General features: G+C 38.6%; 1 protein-coding gene across 2 annotated transcripts in view; it reads left to right on the forward strand.

Moving 5' to 3' along the window:
- CAMK4 (calcium/calmodulin dependent protein kinase IV) overlaps positions 1-17,027 on the forward strand; it is a 310,888-nt gene that overhangs the window by 229,579 nt on the left and 64,282 nt on the right. For both annotated transcript variants that reach the window (XM_027606844.2, XM_027606843.2), the window contains one exon: positions 9,837-9,909. In XM_027606844.2, the coding sequence (XP_027462645.1) occupies positions 9,837-9,909 (73 nt within the window). The remainder of the gene's footprint in view (positions 1-9,836; positions 9,910-17,027) is intronic.

Here is a 17,027-nt window from a genome sequence, read left to right on the forward strand (position 1 = left end):
ATTTTCAGGACATCGTCATTAGAAAAAATTCCAGAAACAGAACTTAGGGTTTTATCTTGCCCAGTCTCCAAAGAGTTGTGCCACGGTTGGCATTGAGATTAACCAAACTTAGAATACATCTTAATTTATAAAGACTTGTGTCAAAAATTAGTCATTGATGTACTTGTTTAAAGTGAAGATCTATAAAATCTGGTTGTCTAAAAAAGGATAATTAGTCACAATAATGAGGGCCATTTTTGAGTGCCTGTTGGGGTCCTGGCAGTGGCGGGCATTTTACTAACCATGATCTCATTTAATCCTGACAGCAACACATGTACAAAGTAGGCCTTGATATATACATTTTATAGACCAAATAACCAGGACCAGAGAGGTCCATTCACTACTGTTACGTCACTCAGTTTATATTGGGTCTATAGCAATAATTAAATGAGACTGGACTCAAGTGTGTCAGACTCCAAAGCATATGTGTATTCTACCATGTCATGCTGCTGCTATGGAAGCAAACGCTGCAAACACTCTTAATACTTAAAAATAAAACTTCAAAGTAGTAATGTAACATTTTGTCTTACTTGGGTGTTGGCTTAACTTAAATATTAATATGTATATAATTGTTTTTCAGCCGTTGAAATTTTAAATACGTCTTCTCTTTATGCAGTTTATCTGACTGTATGTGAAGAAAACATACACTTTGATTTGGACTAGATTTATAGTCTTTCTAGATTCTGGGCTATAAAGGGAAGGATCAAGGTGAGGTAGTAGTAGGAGACACAGGATAATTGGAGGCTTATTAAGTATTTTAAGCTGGCGCACTGGGAACATATTAATTTGCTGGTAGGAAGGAGCCCACAAGCTGGAGAGGTAGAAAATCTGTGTGAGCGGGACTTATATTTGGAACAATATCCCAGGGAACACAGAGGGAATAAGATTTGGAGTCAGATAAAAGGATTTGTTTAAAATAGAAAAAGTTTCTCTCTTCTTCAGAAGCAGAAAGAATCAAGAGATAGAAGGCTCAAAGGACCTAGAGTAGTCACAACAACGTTGTAAAAAAAGAACAAAGTGAGAGGACTTACTGTTGGGGCTGGGATATAATTCTGTTCTACTAACAAACTAGTTAAGTTAGCCTGCTGCACTTTCATGGGTGTTGGAAAAATTTATGAGACTCCTGGGTCAGAGAGGAAGGACTTGACTACTCACAGCACGGCAAGCATCGTGGGCATCAGCAAGTTTGTGTCATTTCCCTTCACCCTGCAAATTCCACAGGGGCAGCACAGCAGGCTTGGGTGGATGCCTGCACATAGAGTGGCTGTGTTCCAGGAGAGAAAATAACTGTCCATAAACTGGCAAATGAAGAAACAAAATGTACAGTTCCATTCACCCATGAAAAGGGATGTTCCTTCAATATGGATGAACCTCAAAAACATTATGCTAAGTAAAAACCAACAAATAGGAAAGACTACATATTGTATGTCTCCATTTATATGGAATTTCCAGAAGGGTCAAATCTATAGCTACAGAAAACAAAGCTGTGTTTGCTTAGGGCTGGGAATGGGAGTGTGTTGGATGAGAGGAGAGTGTAAGAGATTTAAGTAGTTCAGACTTCTTATGCTTGATTTTAACAGTATTGTTGTAGAAGAGAAATTTATCTCCTAACAATGGCTGGGAGACAATGGACTAGGGCACTTGAGGGAAGAAGTGGTGAAGTTTCTAAGTGGGAATGTGAGAACAGACTAGGGCAAGAATAAGGATTTTTGAGGAACACTAAGGGTCTACTGAGGCTGGAGGTTGTATGTTTTTGGAGAGTCTGGTCTGTGCTATTTTACACTGTTGGCTAAACCTCTCCATATCTTTCATGTAGCCATTGATGTTATCTCTTTTTCCCTTGGGTTTTATTCTACCTTTTCAGTTTTCTCCTTTTTTTAAAAAGATTTTATTTATTTATTGGAGAAAGAGAGAGCATGAGCACAAGCGGGGTGAGGCAGACGGAGAAGCACCCTCCCCACTGAGCAGGGAGCCCTATGTGGGCTCCATCTCAGGACCCTGGGATCATGACCCGAGCCGAAGGCAGATGCCTAACCTACTGAGCCATCCAGGCGCCCCTAGTTTTCTCCTTCTTAATCTCTCTCCTGAGTTCCTCTTCTTCTTTCCATCCTTTAAATGTCCACCTTTCCTAAAGTTCTTCCTACATTCTCTGTAGGCAAATTGGACACCCTCATGTGGTTTCAACCACATTGTTGACTGCTGTCTCAGCAGAGATGAAAACTGTATTTTCAACAATCTGCTAGACATATTCACCTGCACATCCCATAGGCGCCTCTAGATCAGTATGTCCTCAAATGAACTCAGCATTCTTCCCTCCACTCTCAATCTTGCTTTCTCCTCCTACCTCTGAATTGACTTAACATCTGAGCTGGTCAGCATTGAATTCTCCCTCTTCCTCTCACTCTGCCCAGCCCCCTCCCCATAACTCTCTGAGCAGTCTTCAGATCCATTCTCTCTCCCCTTTCCCACTGCTTGTGCCCTTTGGAGCCTTCACATTCTCTTTCCCATTGCCACAGACTTCTAACTGGCATTCATTTCACTATCTTCCATCCCTCTATGTTTAAAGCACTGATTTGATCAGGTCAGCCCAAAAGTCTACTCCCTAAAAGTCAGTTCTTTTAAGCATGGCAAACAAAACAACTTAGTGTGGCCTCATCATAGTGTTCTGGCTTCACCACCCACCTTTATTCCCTTCTCACCACTATGCTAACCAGAGCACAGTGTCTTCATCTTCAACAGGCTCCTAGTCTAGAAGAGGGAAAGTAAAAATGGGATATGGACCCAAATACTATTTTTCAATACTACCATCATCTCCCAAAAATGTGTTAGGGTTTATAGAGGCAACCACAATATCACAAGATAAAAAATAAATAAATGAGGACAAGGAACTAAAGAGGAAATAAAAACAAGAATCAGTACACAAAAGACATATCCTAAGATACTTTGTATTTGCTAGAGGTTGGCCACAGATTTGGTGTAAGTCTTCATGTGGGGATGATACATACCATAATTGGGATATAAACACAGTCCTTTGGGCACAAAATCAGGGGGTCTTCTAAGACAGAAATGGCTTCAGGGAGGAATAGAATCTTTGAGCTGAATTTTAAGTGAGAAATCAAAAGTTAGCAGGTAAAGGGTAGAGGGAAGGGTAAAGGGATATCCAAAAGCAGAGCACTTGGGTGGGATTAGAAATGAGTACCTTAGTCTCCATTTTAGAAGCTGTTCTAGACAGAAAGCAAGCAGCTGCTAGATATTTATCAAATGAATGACTGAATATAACACTGTGCTCTTGGACAATTTATATTACATCTTTGAGTCAGGCTTTTCATTTACAGTATAAGAGAATTGGGCCAGCGCTCCCTTAGGCCCATTCCCAGGTCTACAGTTTGATTCGACCTCCCCTTTCTCCTGCATCGTCATCTCCTTGACCAGCATGCACAACTCCCTCACTGTCTCCCTAGCTTTCAAATTTAACAGGTGTCTCTAGTATCTTTGAAACTATTTTTTAAGCATATGAATTTAACACTCTTCTGGAGACCTCTCAGAAAGAGCATCAATATAGACTAAGATGCCGTCAATAAAATGTGAAAAGGCAGTGAATGACGCTTATGTAGGACTGATAGATTTACACAAGGTGCAGCAGAATTCACTTTAATATACATAGCAGTGGAGTGATGTACTGGCAGCCCTTAATATTTGGTTCCTGAGGCTCCTCTCTGGGGCTTTTACCCTATGTCATTTGATCCTTCAGTACACATTGTCGTCAGACCAGTGTCTTCCTCCCAAAAACCTACAGTCATCTAATAGCACCTCCATTTGAGAAAAAGCTGTCATTGGTGGGGGAGGGGAGCAGTAGGGCTCCTAATGTACGTGCCAGGAAGTCTGAGGGCCTCAGGATATGATCAGATTAGAGCGCTTCAGCTGCCTCACCGGTACTAACTGCCAGGCTGGAGATGTGCTCAATCCAATTTGCGGCAATTAAGGTGATGGCAACAAATGCACAAAAGTCATATTTTCAAGCAGATCCGTGGAGAGAAATAGGCATTGCCTGTGCTTCTTCACCCTGAAATTTTAAGACGATGAGAAGGAAAACAGTTCCAACTGTGCAGAAGAGGAGCATGCACACCCACACAGCCAACAGTGGCAGCAAAAGGCACCATCTAGGCCGAAGAAGGCCGGTGGAAGTCAGAGAATCACAGCCTGGAACACTTCCCTGTCGTACTGTTTTTCCTTCCCCGATCTGCAGATGTCGGCTAGGCCCATCAGTGACTGAGGGACCTGTGCAAACGAGAGCTCAGGGTAGCTTTTTGGGTCCTGTTGTGATTAAAAAACCCTAGGAGAGATTTTGTTTTTAGCCCCGAGTCTTCTAGCCTAGTTCACAGGGGAACGATGAGAAATTGTGCTGCATAGCAGCAAACTTCATGGCCCCAGGCCTTTGCAAACAATCTTAAGATGCTGGTAACATCTTAACTGTTTTCTTATTATTTTATAGAGCATGAAAAGGAAATTAGTTTGCTAAATCTGAGGAGAAATAGGGCAATAAGTATGTTTAAATATAAAAACCAAAACTATCACACAAAATTATCCTATTTCTACAGCTCTAAAACCCTTACAATGATTCAATATTTCATTGTTCCTAAAAATTGAAGGCATTAGTATATAGTATATCAAGCTATAAATCCTTGGCTATATGTACATGGCAACTTTTTTTTTCAATTCCAGCTAAATTTTATGTAGAAATTGTTATGTGTTGCCTCATGAAACAAATGCTGTATTTTGCTGAATTTGAATCACTTTGATTTTTTTCAAAATAAGTTTCTAAAAAGATCGTGTTATTACAATATTATCTAGGTACTAACTCTGAATATATTCCCGAGACCAGCAATAACCTTTCTACTTGTTGCATTTTGCTTTGGGAAGCATCTGTATGGCTGCCTTTCCCTCTGGATCGATAACCAGTGTTCTTGTAGTGAGCATCCCTTCCCAGTCCAGTGCTCTGTTCCCCCATGAGAAGGAACACAGGCAGAGGAGCTGCTCACATGTCCACAGTCTGAAATTTCTCTGGCACCCATTCACTTGGCAGTTAGTATTGATTCTACGAATATTTATTCACTGTCTACTATGAGCAAGGCCTGGAGCTAGGTCCTGTGGCTGATGGAAACAACAATTTAGTGAGAAGGCTAAGAATTTTCCCACAATAACCTGCAGAAGGCATTGGCCAAACACATCTACTGTAGTCATGCCTAAATGAAAAAGATTGCAAGACTTCATTTTCCTTTGCTTGATCACTAATGTCTTCACTTGCGATCTTAGCTGTAGATTATAAACTGCATTTGCAACTTGAGAAGTTCACTGTTACTAATCATCCTAGTCAACCATAAATGGCCTGGGTGGTAGCTCAACTGATAAAATACTTAAAGTTGAACGTTTGAGTTCCAGAAACCTAACTCTGTAACACTCTGATGAACGAATCAACTGGGAACAAAATTCCTTTCAGCAGAAGGAGCCTGGAAGAGGCACAATTAAGTTCCAATTGTAGGGCCAAGCTGTGGCAAACAGAACTCATGGGGATGGGGTGGGGAAGGCACCTGCATTCTGTGCTCTTGTTCCACATATCTACTCTAGAGACATTTCTGACAACAGAATTTATAAATCTTTTGGCTGTATAAACCTTAGTATAACATGTATTACATCTATGGTGATGTTTTTGTTAATAATTTTTGTTGGTCTCATCTGGGGCAGGACCCAAATCTTATTACTTTTAAACTTTTTTTAAAGATTTTATTTATTTGTCAGACTGAAAGAGAGAGTACAGGCAGGCTCCCCACCGAGTAGGGAGCCCGATGCAGAACTCGATCCCAGGACCCTGGGATCATGACCTGAGCTGAAGGCAGACACTTAACCAACTGAGCCACCCAGGCACCACCCAAATCTTACTCTTTACAGATTCAGCAAATACCGGGCTCAGGTTAGACAGAAATAATGACTGACTATCACTACACCCACCGTACTCTCTAATTCTCACTATAGTATTCGTCCTTTTTCTTAGAACAATCTTCCTTGTCTCCAGTCCCTGCTCCTCCACACCAGTCCCACTCCCAGCCCCCACGCTTTCTGCAACTAGAAAACTTCTATACTTCCTTGAGCTCTGAGCTGAGATATAGCTACCTCTGGAACCCTTTTCCCACCTTGCACGGCCTCCAGAATAGTTCACTGGCCCTCTCTATGAGCTCTCAGGTCATTTTTTACTACCTCTGCCACAGCATTTAGCACAGTGTGTCAATTGTTGTCTGTCTGCTTATACCAAGAGAAACCCCATGAGTGCAGAGGCCATGTCTGGTTCACTTCTAAATGCCCAGCACATAACAGTCATTCCATACTATTTATTGAATAGATGAATGAATGGACATATCTGTTAGAATGCATCCTTTTTATTAGCTAGATGAAATATTTCACTAATTTAACTTATATTGTGGAAAACTAGTGAGATTTCCATTAATTATTCTCATACCTACTACTCTTCCCTCTATCCCACCTGAGAACAGGTCCCCCCGCAAATTCACCCCTTTCTCCAGCCAGCCCCAGACATTCACATACAAGGTCACGTTCTGAACACAAGCACTTAACTCTAAATTATACCCCAATGAAAATGCATAAACATCATATTTAGGCCAAAGCTTGAGAAGTCATAATAAATCAAAATATAGGGAGGAATTTCTAGTGTGTGAAGCATTGCCCCTTTAAGAGATAGGGATGTTCATAAGAACTCCTATATTTAATAGACAAGGGGGATTTCTCATCAGGGAGACTGCACATGTTTGTGCAAGTTGGCTCTGTACAACCCCAAGGAGTAGTGCTTACATAGACTAAGCCATGAGGAGCACCCCCTAGAGGGGTACCACAAAGCAGACATGATAAAGCTCTAGCCTTGGTGAGTGGCCATGGGGAAAATCCACACTGTTTTTTGCAGGCCAGGAAGTAACTGATTTTATCCTCTTCTGGGGAGAATGGGAGGTGGAAAGAAAGTTAACTATTTCCACATTCTTTGTAACAACTCCCCTCCTTTAACAGGACTGGAGAAAGCAAAGCTGCTCAGAGTACAGGTGCCACACAGAGAGGAGACACTAATTACATTTGAGTTGGTTGATGGACGTACCACAAAATCCACTTTTAGAACAAAATGCAGAGGATGATGTAATGGTAGCCAAAGTTCTCAACTTTCCCTGACACAGTAGGCCTTCTTTTCCTCTTCTCTCATGCTTAATTTTAAAACGTTCAGAAAGTATAGTACAAGTAATTTATTTCAATTAAATGTTTAGTAAGTAGTCTACATAACTTAATCATGAATTGGAAGAATTTGTAGTCTTGGAAGGAAATACTGTATGAAAATTGATTTTCAAGAACTAATTAATAATGATTCCCTGAATATTGTAACCTACTTTCACATTTTATTTGAAATGTGGTTCGTAACAGGTATCCAATAAATAAAAAGGTGAGGAAGGATATTCCATCTTTCATATTTTGAAAAGATGAGTTTGTGTTTCTTGACAATGTTCTGAATAATTGAATGGAAAAAATAATTGCAATTTTTGCATCAACATAATTTTTTTGAATCTTGATAATTATGGTCATTAAGTATCTTCTTATATATTATTTATTTTATATATGTTTTTTCTGCTTTTCCTCATCATCCATCCCCTATTTTGGGAAGATTTTATAGATTTTTAATTCCAGCTTTTAATACCAGCTACTTCAAGAACTTAGAACTTCTTACCACAACATTAAAAAAAAGAGAAAGGAAGATACTTTCTGAAAAATAAATATGCTATATAAGATATTAACACTCTAAAAAATTTCAGTGCAAGACTATAAAAAATGTTGAAGTTTTGTCTCTACATGTTTTGAATTGACCTTTTTCAAACATGTCTTCACCATAAACCTTTTGTCAGCTGAAAACATCTTATGCAAGTTGGTAATCTTTAGTGCTATCAAAAATGTGTTTTCTGTTGAAATTTTGGGAAGAAAGAAACAGCAACAGTGTGGTTTTCCAGTCTTCCCAAATATCCCTATATAGGACAGAAAAACAAAAAACTCACAGACAATATAACAAAACCGGTGAAAAGGCTTCCCCATGAAGCCTAGAAAACAAGTGAATGAGGACAAACTAATGACAAATGCAAGAGCCTCATGGTATTAGCATCTATATTAGAGGAAGCAAGAGGACATTGATGAACCTAAGAATAGGAGAACACTCAAATCTCCAAAGCCTCCAAATCATTGAGAAGAGTGGGCCAATACAAGAACAGGTGAAATTGTGAGGGCTCTTTGCCATCCAAATTTCTGAGAAGCACAGGGGCTGCACCCACAGTAAGGTCTGAAGAGACTAATGCAGTCTAGGCCCTATGAACTCCTGAAACTAATATCCGAAGCCCCCTTTGTACATTAGGAGAAACTGCTGAGAAGAGACTCCAGTAACCAGAGCAGAGATGTGTGGAGGAAAGGGAATGAAGTTCCAGATAGAAGAGATGAGATCTCAGCAAGTATGAGGTCATAATTTTGAATGCTTCATGAAAACAATCAGTCAAGGGCCATGAAACTAGAAAAGATAGCCTTACCTATCACGCTATCAAAATGATTAAGAAAACCAACTTTGCTTAAAAATAAGCAACAGACAGGTGTCTCCATTAATTGCAATAAAAATGATTATAAAAGCACAGAAAATCAGCATGTCAGGAGGATGCGCCCACAAAACAAATGAAAGTATAACATGATCTACACAATATTAAAGTTAGTATTACTTAATACTAAAATTAAGAAAATCATAGAAGAAAGAACAATATAAGTCAAAAGTAAAAAACCCTCATGATGTGTATAATTGCACACCCCAAAAAAGAAAACCAAAGCGATAGAAGAAAACAAATACAAAGCATTCTAACTCAGGAAAACATTCCTGAAATTAAAATGGAAAAAACTTAAGTTAAAAGAAAGATTCCTTAAAGGAAAAGAAAGTTTCCTTGTCCACATCCATGCAAAAAGAACAGGTCATTTATTTGGAATAGAAAGCCAGATGGAGAGAGAGGAGAGGGGCGGGGCGGGGGGGAGGAGCAAGGAGCTCCAGGTAAAAGGATATTAAGAGACACAAGTACTAGTCAAATTGTATGGACCTTATTTGGATGCGGATTCAAACAAATGTCAACATGTCCAAGACAATTGGAAATTTGAAACACTGTGTATTTGAAAATATTAAGGAATTGTAATTTATAGGTATGATAATGGCATTTTAGTTATGAGTTTTAAAAAGTCCTTTATATTTTTAGAGACAACTCCTTATTTATGAATGGAATTATGTGATGCCTGATATTTGGTTTAAAATAAAAAGGATGGGAAATAATTGATTGGATAGCTAAAACAACACTGGCCATGAGTTAATAATCATTGAAGCCGTGTAACAATTACATGGGATGGTTCATGGTATGTTGTCTACTTGGTATATATTTAACACGATTCTCAGTACAGAGTTTAAGAAGAGTTTTTTTGTCCTCAAATAGGATGGACAGTTCAAGCCTAGGCAAAATAAATGTGTTTCATTTTCCTAAAGAAACCCAAGATTGCTAGAGTGTCAGTTTATGGAACTATTTCCGCGCCCCCCCCCCCCCCCGCCCGGTGTTGTGCCAGCAGGTTGCAATTGTTTAGATGCATCTTCCTTAACATTAATTCAGTTAACTTCTTTTAAAAACATCCACTCCCCTGAACACATGTGTCTGAGAAGAATTTCCTGGTTTGTTTGTTTTTTTTAGGATTGTGGAGAAGGGATATTATAGTGAACGAGATGCTGCAGATGCTGTTAAACAAATCCTGGAGGCAGTTGCTGTAAGTATGAATTGACAGCAATAGCATAACTCTTGGTACCCTTTTACTTGTACAGAATCATTCCATAACAAGTGTATGTCTGTGACCAGTCAAAACATTTACAGCAAAATGTTACAGCAAAACAGTAAGAAATACTTTGTAGACAGTATGTTGAATACATTTATATTTTCTCTTGATTGCTCAAACTCTGGAAGATGCAGTCCTCCTATATAATGCCATAAGTCTGTTAAAATAATTTCCCATTATGTAATCAGACTTTGGGGCTTATAGTCATTCTTCTCTCTTTCTTTCTTTCTATTTCTTGAGTTTGTTTCTCTATTGTTTTTGTTGTTTGGCAGGGAAGTGAAGGAAGGTGGAATGTGAGAAATATAGATCTGGGAGCATAGAGGTTATTGATTTTTCTTTCAAGACAAGAAATAAGGGAATTCAAGTGAAAAATTCTGACAGTTTTATTTTTTAAGGAAGAAATATAAGTTAATGTTTTTAAGGAGAATAAAGTGTTGGAAGTTAATGATGGAAACTGCACCCATATTTACACAAACATATAATTTTGAGAAGCTTGTTGGATTGAATTAATAAGGAAAAATTTGCCTAGATAAAACAGACTCCACTAGTGAAAACCTTCCCATATATTTAATGGTTGTCTAATATGTACTGGAACACTTGGGTGACTCATTTATTGAATATGAAGTCAGAACAAATTCAAAGTCAGAACAAAAACGGGATGAAGCCCGAGGGGAAATGTTTGTTCAGGTTAAAGAGACAAATCTATAAAATATATCAGAATTAAGATATATTCTATTGTTTAGAGTCAGTTACATAACTAAAATCATCATTCAGTATCTTGAGAAACTAGCCACAGTGACAAAAGCACATGTCCTGTGAATTTTACCCCCAACCAAACCAGGAAGGAGGGAAGAGGCAAGGGAGGGAGGGAGAGAAGAAGGAAGGAAAGGAGGGACTCTGACATCTAACCAGCTTATCTATCATTGATGAAAAGGAAAACACAGTCTCTGCAATCTGTATAGGACTGCTAGAGATAGCAAATCTATGGTCTAACCAAATCCATGATTGAGCTATCAACACCAAGTTCAATTGGCTTTATAGCCCAGTCTTTCCAAATTATTCCTTCCTATAAAAGCGTTTTGGTCTTTTTGCTCTGGTGGGGTATAAAAAATTTGAATTGGGGGTAGGGAAAAGCTGGAGAGGCTGCCCTGGAATTTTACTCTAAATTCACAGTGTGGCTCCTGATTATATGAATATTGAATTTCAAATCCATCCTCTTACATACCCAAAATAACCACTCCATTCCAGAGTTTTCATCAAACACAGTATAGTTACCATACCTGGTTTCCTAAGCTTGCCAATTTGGGAATGATTTTTGACTCTTCCATTACCTTCTCGCCTCACATCCACCTTCCCAACTTCAGTTGGGTCTTCCTTCTACTGCCCATGAACCTAGTCCTGCTCCTTACCATGCTATGAATGCTCATGATGTGCTTTATTAAACAAAACCAACCAACCGAACAAAACAGAATCACTTCCTAGTTGCTTCCAGTTCCTGTCCTTCAAGATAAAAGTCTAGAATTATTTTTTGCAGTCTCTGTTTTCATCTTGTCACTTCTGAGTTCAATAATGGCAGTTTTATGCCTTTCTTAAATACCCATTTAAAAACTTCATTCCTCATTACCACATGCAATAGATTATCTAGTTAAGTAAACTTGCTGGCAGTGCCCCATCATCACTTTAGGCAGGCAGCTGGTGTAACAGTTCAGAGTACTTTGGGAGTCAAAAAGAGCTGGGTTCAGTTTCTGGATATGTGAGCTTGGCCCCAGTCACTAAACACTTTTGAGCCTCAGTTTCCTCATGGAAAATAGGCATAATATTCAACCTAACAGAGTTGTGGAAAACACTAGATAAGATAAGGCAATGGAAGTCTTAGCAATGTTCAAACGAGAGGCAAAAGGATAAGCAACTTCAGACTCAGTACATCCATGTAAAGATATATTAGATGTTGTAAATCTATACATAGATGTCTACTCCCCAGCTAAGTACTAAAATCAAAAACAACTGACAATAGTCACTGCTCAATATTTACCAAATAAGTAACTGAAAATTTATCAAAATAGGAAGTCACTATTCCGTTTTGTCTTTCCAGATACTGATACATTTAGTGAAACGTCCTTCCTATCATTTTTCTTATTTCATATGAAACAAAGCTTTTTTTATAACTTGTTCCCATTCATGAGATTATTTTCTGCTCCCTTACTATCATTTAATTATTTTCCCGTCATTCAAAATGCACCTTCTTCTTTATGTTTTCTCTGGTTACCTCCATCCATTTAGGTCAGCTCTTGATTCTTTTGGCTTATCACAGTGGGCATGCTTCAATTTAGTGATACCTCAGGTAGCTGACTGGGAGAACTCTGTCCTCATTCAGTGAATGAGAAATGAATTCTTTGAGCATCAGACTTTTCTACCTATTGGAGTTACACTAATTAAGGAATAAAGGGGCCCCCAACAGGGATGCCCCAGATAGGGGTACCCCACATAGAAAAGAGGGACTAGATAGACTTCAACTCTATTCCAGATTTGCAAAGATGGCTTGATTAGTCTACCGGTAATCCTCAATTTAAAACAAAAAAATTTGTTGTTCTACCTACTCAGAAAGTTTCAGTTTAATAAGTAGGTTACTGAGCAAAGGGAAAGAAAGGAGAGAGAGGCAAATGGAGAAACAGACTCTTAACTCTAGAGAACAAACTGATGGTTACCAGAGGGGAAGGGGGTGGTTGAGGGGCTGGGGAAAAAGGTGAAGGGGCTGAAGAGTTCACTTGCTGTGATGAGCACCAGGTGATGTATGGAAGTGTTGAATCACTATATTGTACACCTGCAACTGATATTACACTGTATGTTAACAAACTAGAATTTAAAAAAAACTTAAAACAAATAATAAAAGAGAAAAGAGAAATAAATAAGAGCAAAACAATAAAAGTAAATTACCACATTCAAGAAGTTTTATAAAAATCAAATTTTCTCTGATTGCTACAACTAAGGATTAACTTAGAGGGGAAAAAATTAAAGTCATTTCCCTAAGTGTTTCCACAGGTAGAAAGCAAGCAATTTAAAACTTGTGGGAAGTGGCTGACATTTATGAAATAGTTTATTGTCAACTACATAGCTATAGATAGCTATAAAAATAGGACAGTTGGGAACTCAAAGTAATCAGTGATACATCTCACATTTCCTCTGGATCACACACTTAGAAGACTATATCTAGGCTGGCTTTTGAAAGCACAGACGCAGAGAACTTAAAGATTGAAAAGTTCTTGGGAAATACATTGTGGGGATAATTATACCCCTTAGGTAACAAATCTGGCAATCCTTCCCTTCCTCCCCACTTCACCCTAATTCTTGCCCCAAATATTTCACAGTATTTGTCTGACTATAATCTTGCTCCTTCTGTTTTTTAGCTTAAATAGAATTTTTGAAAGCTTTTAAAGTGAATTTGAAAGATGTTTCCCTCTTTGAGTTTGAATTCATACAGTTAGTCTTTGAGGGTAGATCATTAAGCTTTCTTGAGTATTCTATCCTCCTGAAATGAATTCCAGGTAGTCCCAAACTAGATGGTCTAAGTCAATCTGGACATTCTGAAAGGGTCATCATGTCCTCATCTGTCATAAAGCACAATGCTAAACTTGAAGCCCTCCTTTTCCATTTACTTAAAAAGATAACCAGGGAATTCCATCACCTCTGACATCTCTTACCATTGCCACCACCTCCTGACCTTTTCTTGCCCCCTGGATATCCTACTGTTCCTGTTTCCAGAAAAATCATTATCTCCCTTTTTTCTCCACTCCACTCCTGATGCCACTTTCCATCTTTTGCTAGCCACAGCTCGCTTAGGTATGTCTGAATTTCAAAATCATGACTTGAGAGCCTGGAGAAACTTGTACATACAGAGTATATATTGAATTTAATAATATAGAAGGAAATGGTTAAAGAACTTAAATATGTCTGCTACCCTAGCACATAGATTTTGGGTTAGAATTTTGATAATGGGGGTGAAGAGTTACAAACAAAAGCATCCCACCCTTGAATGTTATGGAAACCAATATGGCATCTCAACGTTGAAGTAAAATAGGATGTGGACATGATTATAAAGACGCAGGAAAAAATTAAATAGTACAGGCTTCTTTTGGTAAACATTTTTTAAAACCTGTAGCTTTGCCTAAAAAAGAACAGATTTACCATATTAAAGAGTCAGTTGGTAAAGAATTGATGACTAGATACTGAAGAACTGGAAAGGCAAAAGGGGAATACTAAACTAAGGGTACCATGGAGGTAGTACCTGCAAAGAAGCAGCCTCCCCTCAGACTGAGGGGAACAAAACAAAGAGTGGGAGAGGATTAAAACTTAGACATTTAAAAGGAGGTGTGATGAAGGCGCACTGCTTGGCTGGTGCTGGTGTCTAGTCTGTGACCTAAAGGAATTGCCCCCGAAGCTGGCACTCAGACCTTTGAGCTCATTGGTGAGGATGGTGTTCTAGCCAGCTAGTGCTGGTGTTGCCAAAGGGGGACACTGGTTGGTTCTGTGAGCATTTTTGGAAAAACTGCAATCAGCAGCTGCTACCAGAATGATCTGCACTGCAGGGTGAAAACGTGTCTTTAGGGTGTGTTGGAATAGCAAGCGGAAAGATAGGCACAGAAAGCACATGGGACTGAGCAAGTCCCTTCACCCTCTTCCAGCCTTCCACTCTCTCCTTAGTGCCCTCTAATGGCAGAGCCGAACAGGAAGCCAGCAGGAGGAGGAAAAGTGGCTTCTAAGTCTCAGCTTCACAAAGTGGACTACAGAAGGGTGATTTACAGTTGAGAGCCAATAACTTAATAAATGGTACAGGAATTTATTTAAAAACAAAAATAAATTCTCGAAGTTCCTGTTGCTATTCATAGTCTTCTAAAACGTTCAGTCTTTACTAATGTGCATTAAATGGGTCTAGAAGTCAGTGAAATCAAAACAAGTACAGCAGCATTGAAATGAATTACTGTCTATATTTAATACCAAGTACTCTGCTTGATAACATTTATAGGTTTAATGGGCAATACATACATTATCAACTTTATATTATTTGATACATTTAAACCATCTTCCACCTGATCTCTCATTCTCTGTTGGCAGAGTTGATGGACCTTTATAAAGATGGAAGATGTCAGAACGTTTTTTCCCAGCCTCCCTTGAGGTTAGGCAAGGGCATATGACCCGATCCTCATCGGTGAGCTCTGATGGGCAGTCTGCCTGTGGGTTCTGGGGAAACTTCTTCTCAATAAAAGGAGACCCAAGAGAGGGAAGGTCATTTCTCTTTTTCACTGGCATAGTCAGGTCTGCACACGATGCAGGAAACTGCTTTTTCTGTCTTGTAATTAAGAAGAAAAACATAGCTGTGTTGAAGAAAGCCAAGAAAAAAGTACACACCATTGGAATTCTCCTCTTGCTTGATACCTCATAGAATGAGGATAATAAGTTTCTCAATATTTTTGCCACTTTAAATTGTAAATCCTGTTACTTGAAGCAATAAGATACTGAACTTCTTGAAAAAACTTTTAAGTATATGCTAATAACAATTCTGTGGTCAGAACAAGTTGTATAATTTTCCATCCTTTGAAACATAACACAAAGGGCGTAAAAAGATTCTCGTCCCACAAATTTCTAAAAACTGAATTTCACTGAATATCAAAAACACACCCACACACTGATCAATCATGAGGTATAAGGTTATTAACAGTAGCAAGCTTGCTTCTGATACATGTTCTTCGTTTTTGTGAATCTAGTTCCCGCTTGGGTCCACTTATTGTCAGTAAAAAGATTCTGAGACTTCAATTAAGTAATGAGGCACTGGAACAGAAAATGTGGGGTTCTTTGTGGTTTGTTTTAAATATGTCAGTTCCCATGCTATTTCTATTTCTTTCTGGGGGGGATTTGGCTCTTGTTACTCACATTTGAACACTGATCTCTGGGGGATGGATTTTAATGCAAGGCTCAAAGCACTGAAACACTATAATGATAATTTACCAGTAAAAATAAAAGTAGTTATACATTCTTACTAAGAATTGAGAAATCACAATTACCAGAAAATAAATAACAAACAGTTCTATTAATGTTCTAATATTTTGATTTATAACACAGAATAAAGTAGAGTAGCAGCTCAGTCAGAGCATAGATATTTTATCAGAAAAGAAGTTTGGAACAAAAATAATCTGTATCCTGAAAATTATAGCTCAATATTAGGAAGCTGGAAATCTAAAAATAATTCCTGGGAGGGAGAGTATCTTTCTCATTAGACGTTTCTGTACATCATTATCAGCAGTGATAATAATGATATCAAAATTTTGTCAGATTCCGTCTAAGTGGCTTTCTCTCTCTTGAGTTCTGGAAAAATCACAATTCTAGGAATATATATTAAGAAGCTTACTAGTTTATGGGGCAGATAGACATGTAAGCACAAGGGCTATAAAGTAACATATATGCATCTATTGATGCATTTTGCAGATTAGAGAATGTGAAAGCTATTCAATATATCTAGAGAGAAACTGAGTCAGAAAAATCTTGCCAGAGGAAGTTATATCTGAGTTGGGTTTTAAAAGAAAAATTGTTGTTTAATAGGTAGCCAGTATGAAGGAAATAGAATTCCAGAAACACTCCTTTTCTCCCACACATTTTTAGGGAACATAAAAGACTAAAGGTACAAAGGCATGAACTGCTGATATTTGGCTCTGGCGAGAACTTGGGCTTGAGAAAAGTGGGGAGCCCATCCTGAGGGGCTTACCTGACTTTCAAAAGAGGTTCATGTGGTTCTGCAGATGAGGAGATGTGAGGGACTTTTGCTGCAGGATCATCATCCTGACAGCAGCATGAAGCCTCAAAGCAGTGAGGCTAGTTAGGAAGATATGGCAAAGTCAAGTCAAAAGATGAAAAACATCTGAAGGGACCTGATTTGTGACTATACGAATGAATGCGCTAACCAATTAACCCCAGAATTCCCCTTGAATCTTCTCGGTCAATATTAGTGAATGTTACATATGTGAAGATGTGGAGATAATGAAAAATAATCTAGAGCAGGGAGC

Source organism: Zalophus californianus, chromosome 5, assembly GCF_009762305.2.
Source record: "Zalophus californianus isolate mZalCal1 chromosome 5, mZalCal1.pri.v2, whole genome shotgun sequence".
NCBI lineage: Eukaryota > Metazoa > Chordata > Mammalia > Carnivora > Otariidae > Zalophus > Zalophus californianus.